This window comes from Oncorhynchus masou, chromosome 31 (assembly GCF_036934945.1).
Source record: "Oncorhynchus masou masou isolate Uvic2021 chromosome 31, UVic_Omas_1.1, whole genome shotgun sequence".
Taxonomy (NCBI): domain Eukaryota; kingdom Metazoa; phylum Chordata; class Actinopteri; order Salmoniformes; family Salmonidae; genus Oncorhynchus; species Oncorhynchus masou.
This window is the reverse complement of record NC_088242.1, coordinates 37,661,171-37,678,542: the sequence shown is the minus strand read 5'-3', so window position 1 is coordinate 37,678,542 and position 17,372 is coordinate 37,661,171. Positions and strand designations below refer to the sequence as shown.

The following is a 17,372-nucleotide window of genomic DNA, read 5'->3' as shown; positions in this document are numbered from 1 at the left end:
AAGTACCAGTCCTTCACATCTACATCGCCTCCAGAAAGTATTCCTACCCCTTGACTTATTCCACATTTTGTTGTGTTACAGCCTGAATTCAACATGGATTAAATCATTTTTTCCCCCACTCACCTGCACACAATACCCCATAGTGACAAAGTGAAATCGTGTTTTTTTTGTATTAATTGAAAATAAAACAGAAATCTCTAACTTACATAGGTATTCACACCCTTGAGTCAATACTTTGTAGAATCAACTCAATCAAATTGAGTCAAATGAAAAAAAGTTACACAATAAAATAACAATAACGAGGCTATATGCAGGGGTACCGGTACCAAGTTAATGTTCGGGGTTCAGGTTAGTCGAGGTAATATGTACATGTCGGGGTAAAGTGACTGTGCATAGATAATAAACCGGGAGTAAAAGCAGAGTAAAAAAGAGATTCAATGTAAATAGTCCGGTTAGCCATTTGATTAAATGTTTAGCAGTCTTATGGCTTGGGGGTAGAACTTGTTATGGAGCCTTTTTTAGGACCTTCCTCTGAAACCGCCTGGAGACTGTTGTCCTTCATGCAGGTTCTCCCATTTCAGCCAAGGAACTAGTTCTGTCAGAGTGGTCATTGGGTGCTTTGTCACCCTCAGCAAGGTCCTTATTGTCCGGTTGTTCAGTTTCAATATACGTACCAATGATGGAGACCACGTTGCTCTTGGAAACTTTCAACACACTAGAAATTGATTCTTTATAAAGGGCACAACGCGAGACCCAGACACGGGAGGCAGATGGTTTGAGTCTCTGATATTTATTATAATCCTAAAGGGTAGGCAAGAGAATGGTCGTGGACAGGCAAAAGATCAAAACCAGGTCAGAGTCCAGGAGGTACAAAGTGGCAGGCAGGCAGAATGGTCAGGCAGGTGGGTTCAGAGTCCAGACAGGCAAGGGTCACAACCGGCAGGACTAGCAAAAACAGAGCGAAGGTAGTAACAGCATGAGAACAGGAAAAACATGCTGGTTGACTTGACAAAAAATACAAACTGGCAACAGACAATCAGGGAACACAGGAATAAGTACCCAGGGACTAATGGGGGAAAACAGGTGACACCTGGAGGTGGGTGGAGACAATCACAAAGACAGGTGAAACAGATCAGGGCGTGACATTCATACCCTTCCCCAGATATATGCCTCATCATAATCTTTGAGATTTACAGACAGCTCTTTGGACTTCAGGTTATAGTTTCTGCTCTGACATGCACCGTCAACTGTGGGACCTTATATAGACAAGTGTGTTTCTTTCTGAAAACATGTCCAAACAATTGAATTAGCCACAGGTGGACTCCAATGAAATTGAAATTTCAAGGAGGATCAAAGGAAATTGGATGCACCTGAGCTCAATTTGGAGTGCCATAGCAAAGGGGTTTGAATACTTATGTAAATGAGATATTGCTGTATTTTATTTACAATAAATGTGCAAACATGTCCCCAACAAATTAACCTTGTCATTATGGGGTATTGTGTGTAGATTGGAGAGACAAAAACATATATTTAATCAATTTTGAATTGAGGCTGTAACACAACAAAATGTGGAATAAGTCAAGGGCTATAAATACTTTCTGAAGGCACTTGTACGTGAATGGGACAATCTGAGAGGAAAATGTTTAGATTTTTAGGCTTCAACATGACGTAGGTCTTTATGGTAGTTCTGGGTCTTTCCTTCTTTTTGGGACACTTTAGTAATGAAACATATCTGAGGGCTTTAGATTTAACATAACTTTAATATTCCAAATTGATGATTTTGGGTCAACTCTCCCATTCATGTCCAAATTCCTGCTACTTTGGACTCTCAGCTATGACATGGAAAGTTTGGACAATGGGACTTCCACACCAGAAAAATCGGTGGAGGACTTGACGAGGAGTGCCAGTAACTCTCCAACCCATGGCGGTTCTAAAGCTGCTCGTGCCCTTACTGTGAGGTGAGTGTTAACAGGAATTGGTGAGTAGAATGGACATGAGCTTCTGTCTGTTAGATGGGACAGAGGTTGGACTACACTTGTAGTTCTTGCATCCTAGATTCATGAGCATTAATTGTGAGGAAAGAACAATGACTCCCACTCATCCCACACACATTGTGACATACACACACACCATTTCCCCTGCCATCAAACTAGAGTTGAAAAACAAAATGGCCTAACAAATGTTGGAAATTATAAGCAGAAACTTAATTTAAATTATAGTATATTAATTAAAGTAAGATTAATTAAATTTAATATTAATTAAATTATTCTGGAAATATTATGGTGGGTTGAATTTTGCAAGTAGCCTACTTTTTGAAGTGATTTTTTTTGACAATCGGATAACATCACACAAGACCCATGGTGTGCAAAACGGACCCTGCGCAGACCGCAAAAACAACGCTAAACGGGGTAAGATGTTTGCATGCCACAGTATACCATCTTAGCTCAGCATATCCCAGGTGTCAGGATTTGGCCAGGGTTGTTCCGGGTTTTGGTCACTAGATGCCCCCATTGTGCTTTTTGACCTTATGTTTTTTCCCTTGTTCCCCATTATTATTTGCACCTGTGCCTCGTTTTCCCCTGATTGTATTTAAACCCTTAGTTTCCCTCAGTTCTGTGCTCTGTGTTTGTATGTTAGCACCCAGCCCTAGTGTTCTGTGTATTCTTGTCGTTTCCGGTGGATGCTCTTGTGGAATTCTGTTTTTGTTTTTGAGTATCTCTTGAGGCTTTTTTGTGCTATACCTACCACCTTTTGGATTTGCCATTTTGTATTGAAGGACTTCTCCTTTTTTACTTTATTAAATACACCGTCTTAAGTACTGCTGTGTCTGCCTCATCTTCTGGGTTCTGCTGACTATTCGTGGCTCAGTTGGTTAAGTGACTGTTTCTCACTCCGGAGACCCAGGTTCGTAACCGGGTCCTGACACCAGGCATCTTATCCGGGTTTCTCCTAACTGGCATACAAGCTTTTTCGGGTTATTGTAAACGGGATGTGATGTTTAAATGTGTCAGCTCAAAAACAGAATACTTGAGTATCCCGAATAATAACGCGATATTGGTGTTCAAGTAAACGTGGTCAGTGTAACATTTCTTGCCATGGAACAAAGTTTATTCCATAAGCAAACCTTCAATCTTTCTTCTTATGTAACATAAATCCTTTGCACTGTGTTTCGAGTTCCTGGAACAGTGTGATCTCAGTTTTGTCTATTAAAAATGTTCTCAAAATGTCTTAGAACGTTGTTGATTGGTCATAACATTGAGAACCTTGGGTGCAACTGGTACAGCTGAGACACAGTGAGCACATACTGTAGAGCAGGGGTGTCAAAGTCAAATGGACGGAGGGCCAAATAAAAAATTTAGCTACAAGCCGAGGGCCGGACTGTTCGAATGTTCATTGAAAATTTTTTTAATGACGCATATAGTCTAGTGAACCTAATTGAACCTACTGAAAACCTAACAAATATATTCCAATATGATCAGATAAATAAAGCAATATTTTCTTATGGCTCTGTCAGTAATCTTTAATTTTCAACAGACACAAAAGACAAATTTCCTTTATATAAAAATCCCCATAACATGAACATTAAATGAAAGAAACCGGTATTCAAGGCACCATCAGTAGCCTATATTTTCTATTTTAGCAAAAGTGGGCTAAATTTACTTCAAAGAAAAAAACAATAATAGCAATTTTCTATCATCCACTCAACTGAAATATTTTTAAAATATAATTGGATTGAAATACAATAAAATAAAGTGCAAAAATCTATTAATCAAAAACAACACTTTGTTTAAGGAGAAGTAACATGCAGTGAAAACAAATATTAAACTTTAACTTTTAAACTTGAACTGAGTAAAAACTCTAAATATGTGATTGCACAGTAATGTTCACTTGTTTGAGGTTGAGGGTGATACTTGGTGGTGTCCCATCTTTTCCACAAGTTCATCAATGTTCGGGGTAAGGCTCTGAGCTGAGGAAATCCTCAGAATTGAGTGGAGGTGTTCAGCAGTAAGTCGACTTCTGTGTGATGTTTTGTTCAGGTTCATCAAAGAAAAAGTTGTTCACACAGGTATGTGCTGCCAAACATAGACAACGTTTGAGCAGCCTGGATGCGCAGCTGGGGCATTGTGTCGGGGAGGAAACGGGCGAACTCCGCAGCACCCACTGCCGCATATTTTGCCCTCAGTGCATCATTGCATTGGAGGTCAATCAACTCCATTTGGAGGTTTGGTGGTGAGCTTTCCACGTCAACAGCAAATGGGTTACCGAGCAGTTCCAACCTGCTTTTTTGTGCTTCAAAGTCAGCAAATCGGCGTCGAAAGTCAGCGGCAAGCATACCTATTTTATCAGCCAACTGTGCGCTCGGGAACGCACTGGTAGAGAGCTTCTCTTTCATGGTCTGGCAGCTGGGAAAGTGGCTCAAATTTTCTTTCCGCATCTGCGTCTCCCACAGAGTCAGTTTGGTTTTAAATGCCTTCACTGTACTGTACATATCAGAGATGACATGATCCCGACCCTGCAGCTGCAAGTTCATTGCATTCAGATGACTCGTAATGTCACACAGAAAAGCCATTTCACACAGAAACATTTCGTCTCGGAGTTGTGTTGTGTCTTTCCCTTTGCTGTCCAAGAACAGACAAATCTCCTCACGAAGCTCGAAACATCTTTGAAGCACCTTTCCCTGGCTTAGCCATCGCACCTCTGTGTGATAAGGCAAATCACCATGCTCCGTTTCTAACTCCGTCAGAAATGCCTTGAACTGGCGGTGATTCAAACCTTTGGCTCTGATAAAGTTAACTGTGCGCGTGATGATGCTCATTACATGCTCCATTTTCAAGGCTTTACCGCACAACGCTTCCTGGTGTATGATACAATGATAAGCTGTCAGCTCACCTGTCGCGTTTTCCTCTTGCATCTTTTCCCGTATCTTCGCCACCAGTCCGCTCCTGTGTCCACACATCGCAGGTGCTCCGTCGGTTGTCAAACCCACGAGTTTTTCCCAAGGCAGCTCCATCTCATTTACACATCTTGACACCTCTTCATACAAATCATGCCCCGTAGTTGTGCCATGCATAGGACGTAAAGCCAAAAACTCCTCTGTCACGCTTAGGCTGGAGTCCACTCCGCGGATGAAAATTGACAACTGGGCAATGTCAGAAATGTCGGTGCTCTCATCCACAGCCAAGGAATATGCAATGAAATCTTTTCCCTTTTTCACAAGCTGCTCTTTTAGATTGATGGACAACTGGTCTACTCTCTCGGCAATGGTGTTTCTGCTCAGACTCACATTTAAAAAGAGTTGCCTTTTTTCTGGGCAAACTTCGTCACAAACTTTAATCATGCAGTTTTTGATGAAATCCCCCTCCGTAAATGGCCGGGCTGATTTAGCGATCTCTTCTGCCAAAATAAAACTGGCCTTGACAGCAGCCTGGCCTTGTGATTTGGCTTTTTTGAACAGAGCCTGTCGAGATTTGAGGCCTCGTTTTAATTCCTCTGCCTTTTGTAGCCTTTGTTCCATGTCCATATTCTTGTTTTTGTCCGCGTGTTTCGTTTCATAATGTCGTCTCAGATTATACTCTTTCAGTACCGCCACACTTTCTCCACACAGAAGACACACAGGTTTTCCAGCTACCTCCGTGAACATATACTCCGACTCCCACCTTGTTTGAAACCCCCGGTTCTCAGTGTCCACCTTCCGTTTTGCCATTTTTGATGGGTATCTGAAAGTTAATTTTACTGTGATGCTGACGACTGCTGTGCCAATAAATATTGAAATGAAGCAGCCTACTGCTCGGTGCGTCACCGTTGCATTGTGGGAAATGTAGTATTGGTGCGTGTAAAAGATCTGCGGGCTGCCGGCTTGCTGCGGTCTGCGGGCCGGTTCTAATAATAAATCAAGATCATCCCAGGGGCCGTAAAAAACCTTCTCGCGGGCCGGATGTGGCCCGCGGGCCTTGACTCTGACATATGTGCTGTAGAGTAACCTGTGGCGTCAAGCCATCCCAATCTGTCCCAAGCTGTCTCCCCCACACACACACATACATAACCATGTCAACTGACAGGCGGACGGACGGACACACTCACACACACTCACACACCTCTATAATCCTTTCCATCTGGAGGAACCACATTGCTGTCACACTAACTGTTTTGTAGGGTAAATGTTGGATGCAGCATGCCTCCCTCTCAACAATGTAGTCTGTCTAAATGTAAATGTGAGCAATATCTGACTCTGGGCAAACCATCAGCCATTCCACCCATCAACAGACATCTTGAAGTCAATTTTGGGGCACTGTATGTCATTGATACTTCCAAGAGGCGTGAGCGTCGCAAAATAAATTTAGAAATCCTTGTTATTCAATTACTGCACCCACACTGCACGCGCGCGCCAACGAGCTAAAACAGAACTCATTCCTATTTCTGACGCAGATCGCGCTGCAAGTCCTGCCTCTCCCATCTCCTCATTGGTTATACCCACGTGGGTGAATGAAAGACGAACTGTTTTGCCTGTAGTCGTGGTAATACAATGAAAGTTGCGATCACCATATAAATTAAATGATGAAAAAGCCTGGAAGGAGGAGAGATGACTAGAAACGATTCGGTTGGCCGTTTTATGTGTGGATTAATTGTTAAGTAGAGGTCCTTGTGCATTTCAGGTTAAATAACAACTCAATGTTTATATCCCTGGACAAATTAGCTCGCAACAGCAAGCTAGCTAAATAGGACAAATTAACGTTAGCTAGCAGGTGCAAGCTAACTAGCTACATTGCCTTACATGTTTAATGTTTTCGACCTGTCCCCAAATTAATGTCGTTGGGTTTTCATATTTTAACCTCCAAGTCGTGATCACGTTTGGTGTGTATGCACGATGGCGCATGCGCGCAGCCGGTTTGTGTTCTGTGTAAGAACCATCGCCTCCTCTCTCATATTGGATGTTAATATTTGTTTCTCTAATATTTCTCTTTCCCTCTCTCACTTTTAACTAACTCGGATGTCATTTTGAAGGGTGTATTAACATGCACACCGCCATTCTGCCTCTCATTGTGGTGTTGAGAATGTGAATAAAGGCACATTTCTTAGTTCATCCTTAACAAGAAAGAATCTAGCACTGAACATGTAGGCGAGGGAGTAATTCTTAATCTATGAACAATTTTGAAGTATGTAATCATTCTAAACACAGAGTTTACATTGTGTAGCTATTTAAACATACCGCAATGGCTTTGAATGAAAATGTGTTACTTCGGCTTTGGTGTTATGTAATAACCCCACATTTGCGCAATGCATAGCGCTATGCATGAGTAATAACATGTTAATAACAGATACGTTTCTCACCTGGCAGATTCAACTCTCTCCACAACAGGAAAGCGCTGAGGAAGTCCCGCCTTGTCAGTCAGAAAGATGACGTTCACCTCTGCATCATGTGTCTACGTGCCATCATGAACTACCAGGTACATACCTCCCCATGGAAACCTTATTTAACCTTTATTCAACCTATAATATCTTGCCAAGTAGATTTAGCTAGGAATAACATTTATTTTAGCATCATGGTTTGTGGTTTTTCACACCGTAACTTGATGCCTCCCTCCTGTGCTGGGAGACGGTTTCCATTGAAAAAAAGACAGTTGACAAGGTTTTGTGTCAGTAGGAATCAAGTCCACCCTGCAGTATATGTCATATGACTGACAATGGTGATGACGGACAACTGTGTGTATGTGTGTTTAGTCTGGGTTTAACCTGGTGATGACCCACCCATGCTGTGTGAACGAGATCACGCTCAGCCTCAACAACAGGAACCCCAGGTGAAGACCTGTATTATTAATGTGTGTGTGTGTGGAGTTTGTATTTCTGTCTGTTGTGAAAAATAACATTGTTGTTGAGTGTGTGTGTGTGTGTGTTTTTAGTTTTACTATCTTTGTGGGGACCAGAAGTGGGGACATTTCGCCAGTCCACAGAAGGAAAAAGGCTATATTAGGCTTAGCGGTTAGGTTTAGTGTCAGGGTTACAATAGGGTTCGGGTTTAGAGTAAGGAGTTAGTCTTATGGGTTTGGGGTTAAGGTTAAGGGCTATGTAAAATAGGATTTTGAATGTGAATCAATTGTTTGGCCCCCACAAGGATAGTAAAACAAACATGTGTGTGTGTGTGTGTGTGCGTACGTGTTTGTGTGTGTATGAGGGTATTATAATGTACACTTCTACCCATCAGGACCAAGGCCCTGGTGCTGGAGCTGCTGGCTGCCGTGTGTCTAGTGAGGGGGGGTCATGACATCATCCTCTCCGCCTTCGACAACTTCAAAGAGGTTTGAGGGTTATCCAAGACGACAGTCTCTTCGCCAACAAGCCCTACACCCCTCTCTCAATATCATATTACATGTCATAGAGGCTCCCAGTTTCCCAAATCTCCCATTGACATCAGTGCACAATTTTACGCAACGCTTACATTAGTTACATGCAGAGATCTCTCCAAAAATTAGGACGTGGCCATCAGTCGCCTGCGTGCTTTCCTTGACTCGCACTAGCAGTGTGAATACGGCTCACTCCAAGTCAAACTCTCAACCCCCATCCAAAGACATCCTGTCTCAGTTTGAAACCCCACCACCCCCTTCACACATCGAACCCCATGGCAGCTGTCGGGGCAGTTGTCCCCTATAAACAGACACAAAGTAAAGAAGGGGCGGGAGGGGGTGGGAGCACAAACATTCGTAACATTTGTTGGCAACATGACAGTTGAACTTTTCTGTGGACCTTTCATCAGTGTCTGTCAAGGGAGCAACTGTTGCCAACAGAAAAAGACCTCCATGAATAGGGTTACCGAGACATTGTGATGTAGACCTGGGTATTATTAGCAGTGGGCAGATCTTCATACTTGAGGCCCCACTGCAACCTAGGGATAGTTGCCCCTAAGCACTGATCTGTGGTCAGTTTTGTCTTTTAAGTCCTGATTGGCATAAGTAGGAATGGGGTGAGTGAAGCTGATCCTAGACCAGTAGTTATGTGAAACCTCTCCCTAGTGCGGATAATTACATGGACATTGACCAGAGCAGACAACTCTCTATCAAAAGGTCTCACATTCGCTCGTTTCCTATGACGTATGTCTGGTGGCTTGAGGAAGTATCAGAACACATGATATATCAGTGTTGGTTACTTACAGTCCGCATTTTTAAAGACCTATAATATGACACTCAGAGATAGGCATCGGTTAAACAACACACACAAAGTTGTGAAATATTTAAAGAGGGATTGAGTTTTTCTACCCTCTTTCAAATCAGCTCGATAAAAGTCATCAATAATTGTGGTATCCAGAGCTCTCGCCCTCTCATATCCAATCGCACACGTTGTTGAAGCAATACCTTAGAGTAGTATCCTAGCATCCGTTACAGAGCTGGCATCAAAAGTGGCACAGTGAGTGGTCCTTGTTTCGGTACAGCGCAGAGAGACTGTGTGGGTGAGAGACTAATGGAGGGAGAGAGCGAGAGATGACAGATAGCACATTGTAGAGGAGTGAAGTAGCGGAAGCGGAAGGCTGGCTCCTGTTGCCCACAGTGGCAGAGTGTGGGCATTGTTGGGGTACAGGCTGGCAGGTTGAAGTGCAGGCCTGCATTATTTAGTGGACATGAGCGGGTAGAGGGGAAGGCGGCGTTAGTCCTTAAAGACATATCACACATGATGATAATGGATATCACACAATAAGAGTTGTCCAACTGATATATTTCAGTTTCAAACACACTACTTACTCCTAGAGTGCAGAGTGTTCTGAACCCACTTCTGTATGTAGGAGTAATGCTGATTTTTTTATCTTCCATTATTAAAGTCAGTTTACTTCTATTATTGAAGTCATTTGTGATGGTCTAGTGGTGGAGAGAGAGTGGGAGAGGGGAGAGGCATAACAAGTGAAAGATAGACAGCATGGGGTACAGCTGGCTGTAGTTAAGGATACCCCCCCGTGCATATTTGTAGTGTTGCAGAGCAGAATTATGTGCCCAATCGAAAAACTTTTCACCTTCTATCTATGTCGTTCGTAAGGTATGTGGAGAGAAGAGCCGCTTTGAAAAGCTCATGGAGTATTTCTGCAATGAAGAAAGCAACATTGACTTTATGGTGAGTCTGGCTCCAAAGTGCGCAATTCGTGTTCATTAGGTGTTCCTTATGTCCATCTCCATCTGTACACAGAAGAGATATTGCTCAGACTTGAGAATAAAGTTATAGTAGATGTCAACTTGTCTCCATTGATGTAAACCATTGAAATTACGCAAGCATAGTTTTCCCACGGTGTACCATGCCATCGCCTACTGTTTATGTCCACCAGGTGGCGTGCATGCAGTTCATCAACATTGTGGTCCACTCAGTGGAGAACATGAACTGTAGGGTCCATCTGCAGTATGAGTTTACCCACCATGGCCTGGATGACTATCTAGAGGTGAGTGACAGAATCACAGAGAGAAGTTTCCCCTCAACCACTGACACGTGGTCAGATATTTTCAGAAAATATCGAAATATACCCCCAGTTTTTTTAAAGAATATGACTTATAATACCTTATAATTATAACTTATAACATTAGTACAGCTGTTTCCTTAACATTACCAAAAAATCTAAGGACACATAATTCCAATGAGTATGTTTTTGTTGTCATAGGAGACTTAATTTGAAGGTAAACCAATTATGCATTTGTGGGCACATCATTAAATAAAACAATAGTAAAGGATCTCTATGTTTGTCTATATATACAGTGCATTCAGAAAGTATTCAGACCCCTTCACTTCTTCCACATTTTGTTACGTTACAGCCTTATTCTGAAATGGATTAAACAAATAACAATCCTCATCAATCTGCACACAATACTCCATAACGACAAAGCGATAACAGGTTTTAAGAAATGTTTGCATACAGTGCCTTGCGAAAGTATTCGGCCCCCTTGAACTTTGCGACCTTTTGCCACATTTCAGGCTTCAAACATAAAGATATAAAACTGTAATTTTTTGTGAAGAATCAACAAGTGGGACACAATCATGAAGTGGAACAACATTTATTGGATATTTCAAACTTTTTTAACAAATCAAAAACTGAAAAATTGGGCGTGCAAAATTATTCAGCCCCCTTAAGTTAATACTTTGTAGCGCCACCTTTTGCTGCGATTACAGCTGTAAGTCGCTTGGGCTATGTCTCGATCAGTTTTGCACATCGACAGACTGAAATCTTTTCCCATTCCTCCTTGCAAAACAGCTCTAGCTCATGGAGGTTGGATGGAGAGCATTTGTGAACAGCAGTTTTCAGTTCTTTCCACAGATTCTTGATTGGATTCAGGTCTGAACTTTGACTTGGCCATTCTAACACCTGGATATGTTTATTTTTGAACCATTCCATTGTAGATTTTGCTTTATGTTTTGGATCATTGTCTTGTTGGAAGACAAATCTCCGTCCCAGTCTCAGGTCTTTTGCAGACTCTATCAGGTTTTCTTCCAGAATGGTCCTGTATTTGACTCCATCCATCTTCCCATCAATTTTAACCATCTTCCCTGTCCCTGCTGAAGAAAAGCAGGCCCAAACCATGATGCTGCCACCACCATGTTTGACAATGGGTATGGTGTGTTAAGGGTGATGAGCTGTGTTGCTTTTACGCCAAACATAACGTTCTGCATTGTTGCCAAAAAGTTCAATTTTGGTTTCATCTGACCAGAGCACCTTCTTCCACATGTTTGGTGTGTCTCCCAGATGGCTTGTGGCAAACTTTAAACAACACTTTTTATGGATATCTTTAAGAAATGTCTTTCTTCTTGCCACTCTTCCATAAAGGCCAGATTTGTGCAATATACGACTGATTGTTGTCCTATGGACAGAGTCTCACCACTCAGCTGTAGATCTCTGCAGTTCATCCAGAGTGATCATGGGCCTCTTGGCTGCATCTCTGATCAGTCTTCTCCTTGTATGAGCTGAAAGTTTAGAGGGACGGCCAGGTCTTGGTAGATTTGCAGTGGTCTGATACTCCTTCCATTTCAATATTATCGCTTGCACAGTGCTCCTTGGGATGTTTAAAGCTTGGGAAATCTTTTTGTATCCAAATCCGGCTTTAAACTTCTTCACAACAGTATCTCGGACCTGCCTGGTGTGTTCCTTGTTCTTCATGATGCTCTCTGCGCTTTTAACGGACCTCTGAGACTATCACAGTGCAGGTGCATTTATACGGAGACTTGATTACACACAGGTGGATTGTATTTATCATCATTAGTCATTTAGGTCAACATTGGATCATTCAGAGATCCTCACTGAACTTCTGGAGAGAGTTTGCTGCACTGAAAGTAAAGGGGCTGAATAATTTTGCACGCCCAATTTTTCAGTTTTTGATTTGTTAAAAAAGTTTGAAATATCCAATTAATGTCGTTCCACTTCATGACTGTGTCCCACTTGTTGTTGATTCTTCACAAAGAAATACAGTTTTATATCTTTATGTTTGAAGCCTGAAATGTGGCAAAAGGTCGCAAAGTTCAAGGGGGCCAAATACTTTCACAAGGCACTGTATGTATAAAAAAAATGAAATACCTTATTTACAGACATATTCAAACCATTCAGACCCTATGAGACTCGAAATTGAGCTCAGGTGCATCCTGTTTCCATCTGTGGTAATTTCAATTGATTGGAAATTATTTGGAAAAGCACACACCTGTCTATATAAGGTTCCACAGTTGACAGTGCATGTCAGATCAAAAACCAAGCCATGAGGTTGAAGGAATTGTCCGTAGAGCTCCAAGACAGGATTGTGTCGAGGCACAGGTCTAGGGAAGTGTACCCAAAAATGTCTGCAGCACTGAAGGTCCCCAAGTACACAGTGATCTCCACCATTCTTAAATGGAAGACGTTTAGAAACCACCAAGGCTCTTCCAAGAACTGGCCGCCAGGCTAAACTGAGCATTTAAGGGAGAAGGGCCTTGGTCAGGGAGGTGACCAATAACCCAATGGTCACTCTGACAGAGCTCCAGATTTCTTCTGTGAAGATGGGAGAACTTTCCAGAAGGACAACCATCTCTGCAACACTCCACCAATCAGGCATGTATGGTAGAGTGGCCAAATGGAAGCCAGTCCTCAGTAAGGCACATGACAGCCCACTTGGAGTTTGCCAAAAGGCACCTAATGGACTCAGACCATGAGAAACACGATTATCTGGTATTATTAGCAAAGTACAGAGTGATCCTTAATGAAAACCTGCTCCAGAGTGCTCAGGACCTCAGACTGGGGCAAAGATTCACCTTCCAACAGGACAACGACCCTAAGCTCACAGCCAAGACAATGCAGGAGTGGCTTCGGGACAAGTCTCTGAATGTTCTTGAGTGGCCCAGGCAGAGCCTTGATTTCAACCCGATCGTACATCTTTGGAGAGAACTGAAAATAGCTGTGCAGCAACGCCCACCCAACTGGGAGAAACTCCCCAAATACAGGTGTGCCAAGCTTGTAGCGCCACATCCAAGAAGACTCGAGTCAGTAATCGCTGACAAAGGTGCTTCAACAAAGTGCAGAGTAAAGGGTCTGAATACTTATACAAATGTGATATTTCATTTTTTTATTTAATCAAATTGAGAACAAGGCTGTAGCGTGACAACGTTTTGAAAAGGTGAAGGTGTCTCAATACTTTCCGAATGCACTGTATGTGTGTATGTGTCCCTCTGTCATGCACAGAGGTTAAAGTTCACGGAGAGTGACCGGCTGCTGGTGCAGATCCAGGCCTACCTGGACAACGTGTTTGATGTGGGGGCTCTGCTGGAGGATGCAGAGACCAAGAACGCCCTGTTGGAACACATGGAGGAGCTGCAGGAGCACAATGCACAGGTGACCATACCATAAAAGGACACACATCCTCTATGTAACCTTTATTCTGATGTGTTGCACCCGGGTGAACTTGACGCTTTGCTTGTACACACGTTGAAGGTTTAGAGTGAGCAGATGTGCTGTGCGTTTCTACATGTTTCTGTGCGGCTATATAAGTGTGTGTACATGTGTGTGTTTTAGATAAGCAGCCGACTGGAAGAGGGCGAGAGGGAGGCGTTGGAGAAAGTGTCTGAGCTGGAGAAGCAACTCATCCAGACCACTAAAGAGGTGGAGCTCCTAAAGGTAGACCTATCATCTAACCACAGTCCATTACATTCACACAGAAGACTTGCGTTAGATCCCGAGCTAATGCCTAGGCTATAGCTCATAGGGCTAACACACGGACATGTTTGTCTGTGTAACAGGAGAGTCTGCGTGAGTCCTGTGCCCAGGGGACCATTCTACAACAGCGGGAGATAGAGCGAGAGAGAGAACGAGAGAGGGAAAAAGAGCGGGCGAGGGATAGAGATCGTTCGGCCCAGGCCTTAGCGGAGCTGGAGGAGAAAGTTCAGGGGCTTGTGTGCCAGGGGCTGATTCGAATGGAGCGCACGTCCTCGGGACACCTGGACCTCCATGTGGTCCCTGTCATCCCTCCTGTTGTCATCTCTGCAAAAACAGGTGAGCTACAAGCCACACACATGGGCTCAGAAACCATGTCAGAAATCAAGAGTTTCATTGCAAAACGCTAGATATCAATTTTCTGAAATGTTGGGAAAATGAGCTTTTATTGTTTTCTCACTATCTAGTCATGGCATGGGGTTGTTTAATGACAGACAGGTATTTGTTCAAATCTATTACTGGTTTATTTTCAGAGAGACAAATTATCATGTTATCAATGCTATGTACCAGGCTCACTCTCAGAAAAATAAATAGTATTGCTAGGTTTTTCATGGTAAAATGAAGCAAATAAGTACATTCATATGTACTTATGTACAGGTCTTGCCATATAATATATTTATATAATATATTTAAATACAGTAATATGAGATATTATGTAAAAAATGTACATTTGACATTTTAGTCATTCAGCAGAATATCTGATCCAAGGCGACTTAAAGGTCCAATGCAGCCGTTTTTATCTCAATGTCAAATCATTTCTTGGTAACAATTAAGTACCTCACTGTGATTGTTTTAAATTAAAATGGTCAAAAAAATAAAGAAAAAGAGCAATTTCTCAAGCCATAATTTAGCTAGGACTGTCTGGGAGTCGGGTGGGGAGGGGAAAACAGAAACCTATAGCTATTATTGACAGAGAGGTTTGGAAAAAAATAATAATAATTGAAATCTACACACAAAACCCCATAATGACAAAGTGAAAATGTTTGCACATTTATTGAAACTGAAATACATAAATATCTCATTTACATAAGTATTCACACACCTGAGTCAGTACTTTGTAGAAGCATAGCTGTGAGTCTTTCTGGGTCTCTAAGTCTCTAATAGCTTTCCTCACCTGGATTGTGCAACATTTGCCCATTTATTCTTTAAAAAATGATTCAAGCTCTGTCAAATTGGTTGTTGATCATTGCTAGACAACCATTTTCAGGTCTTGCCATAGATTAAATTCAAATTCAAGTAAATTTCAAGTAAATTTAAGTCAAAACTGTAACTCGACCACTCAGGAACATTCACTATCTTCTTGGTAAGCAACTTCAGTGTAGCTATGGCCTTGTGTTTAATGTTATTTTCCTTCTGAAAGGTGAATTAACTTCTCAGTGTCTGGTGGAAAGCAGACTGAACCAGGTTTTCCTCTAGGATTTTGCATGTGCTTAGCTCCATTCCATTTCTTTTTTTTTTATCCTGAAAAACTCCCCAGTCCTTAACAATTACAAACATATACATAATGCAGCCACCACTATGCTTGAAAATATGGAGAGTGGTACTCGGTAATGTGTTGTATTGGATTTGCCCCAAACATACTGTATTCAGGACAACAAGTTAGTTTCTTAGCCACATTCTTTGCAGTACTACTTTAGTGCCTTGTTGCAAACAGGATGCATGTTTTGGAATATTTTGTATTCTGTGCAGGCTTCCTTCATTTCACTCTGCCAATTAGGTTAGTATTGTGGAGTCACTACAATGTTGTTGATCCATCCTCAGTTTTCCACTATCACAGCCATTAAACACTGTAACTGTTTTAAAGTCACACACCATTGGCCCCATGGTGAAATCCTTGAGAGATTTCCTTCCTCTCCAGCAACTGAGTTAGGAAGGACTCCTGTGTCTTTGTAATGACTGTGCGTATTGATACACCATCCACAGTGTAATAAATAACTTCACCATGCTCAAAGGGATATTCAATGGCTGCTTTTTGAATTTTACTGTACCAAAGGGGTTGAATACTTATTGACACAAGACATTTCAGCTTTTCATTTTTTATTAATTTGTAGAAATGTCTGAAAACATAATTCCACTTCTACATTAAAGGGTGTTGTGTGTAGGCCAGTGACCCAAAAATATCTGAATTTAATACATTTTAAATTCAGGCTGTAACATAACAAAATGCAGAAATAGTGAATGTCAATGCTTTCTGAAGGCATTGTAATTTATGTCACCAGGTAGGCCAAAACTCCATCCCACCAAAACAGGCTGTAATTTCAGTGGTCTTTTCAAACAACACTTACATTATCATAATTTTCACAACTTCAAAGTATCATTCAGACCTCATAGTATGGAATATACAGGTAACTGACAAAATAAAGGAAACACCAACATAAAGTTTCTTAATAGGGTGTTGGCCAGAACAGCATCAATGCACCTTGGCATAGTCTACAAGTGTCTGGAACTCTATTGGAGGGATGTGACACCATTCTTCCATGAGAAATTCCGTCATTTGGCGTTTTGTTGATGGTGGTGGAAAACGCCATCTCAGGCGTTGGTCCAGAATACCCATACGTGTTCTCTTTGGTTGAGATCTGGTGACTGTGTAATATATGGAGCGATACACCTTTAATGATGAGTTACTCCACCTCAAGAATTCAATTTGGAGAAGAGCTCAGCACACGCATACTCAGGCTGACTGGCTCTCATTCTCATGTGAAATAACTACACTCAGGCTATCCGGAGGGCCAAAGTTAGTTATTTTAAGGAGCAGTTCTCTCTAAGTGGGTCTAACTCCAAGAAGTTCTGGAAAATGATTAAAGACCTGGAGAATAAGCCCTTCTCCTCACAGCTGCCCATGTCCCTTAATGTTGATGATGTGGCTGTTAATGACTAGGAGCACATGTCTAAGCTCTTTAATCACCACTTCATTAAGTCAGGATTCCTATTCGACTCAGCCATGCCTCATTGCCCGTCCAACATTTCCTCATCTCCCACCCCTTCTAATACCACTAGCCCCGATGCTCCTCCCTCTTTTCCCCCTGCCCCTTCTAATAAGTTTCTCCCTATAGGCCGTCACTGATTCTGAGGTGCTGAAGGAGCTTCTTACACTTTACCCCAAAAAGACATCTGGGTCATATGGTTTAGATCCTTTCGGCTTTAAAGTTGCAGCCCCTATCATCGCCAAGCCTATCTCTGACCT

General features: G+C 42.1%; 1 protein-coding gene across 1 annotated transcript in view; it reads left to right on the top strand.

Annotated features, from left to right (window-relative positions):
- The window catches only part of LOC135523908 (formin-like protein 1), a 69,919-nt gene that overhangs the window by 34,926 nt on the left and 17,621 nt on the right, over positions 1–17,372 (top strand). Inside the window, exons 6-14 of the mRNA XM_064950925.1 lie at positions 1,833–1,958; positions 7,337–7,445; positions 7,720–7,796; positions 8,201–8,294; positions 10,018–10,092; positions 10,301–10,411; positions 13,661–13,810; positions 13,991–14,092; positions 14,215–14,467. Coding sequence (XP_064806997.1) covers positions 1,833–1,958; positions 7,337–7,445; positions 7,720–7,796; positions 8,201–8,294; positions 10,018–10,092; positions 10,301–10,411; positions 13,661–13,810; positions 13,991–14,092; positions 14,215–14,467 — 1,097 coding nt within the window. The remainder of the gene's footprint in view (positions 1–1,832; positions 1,959–7,336; positions 7,446–7,719; positions 7,797–8,200; positions 8,295–10,017; positions 10,093–10,300; positions 10,412–13,660; positions 13,811–13,990; positions 14,093–14,214; positions 14,468–17,372) is intronic.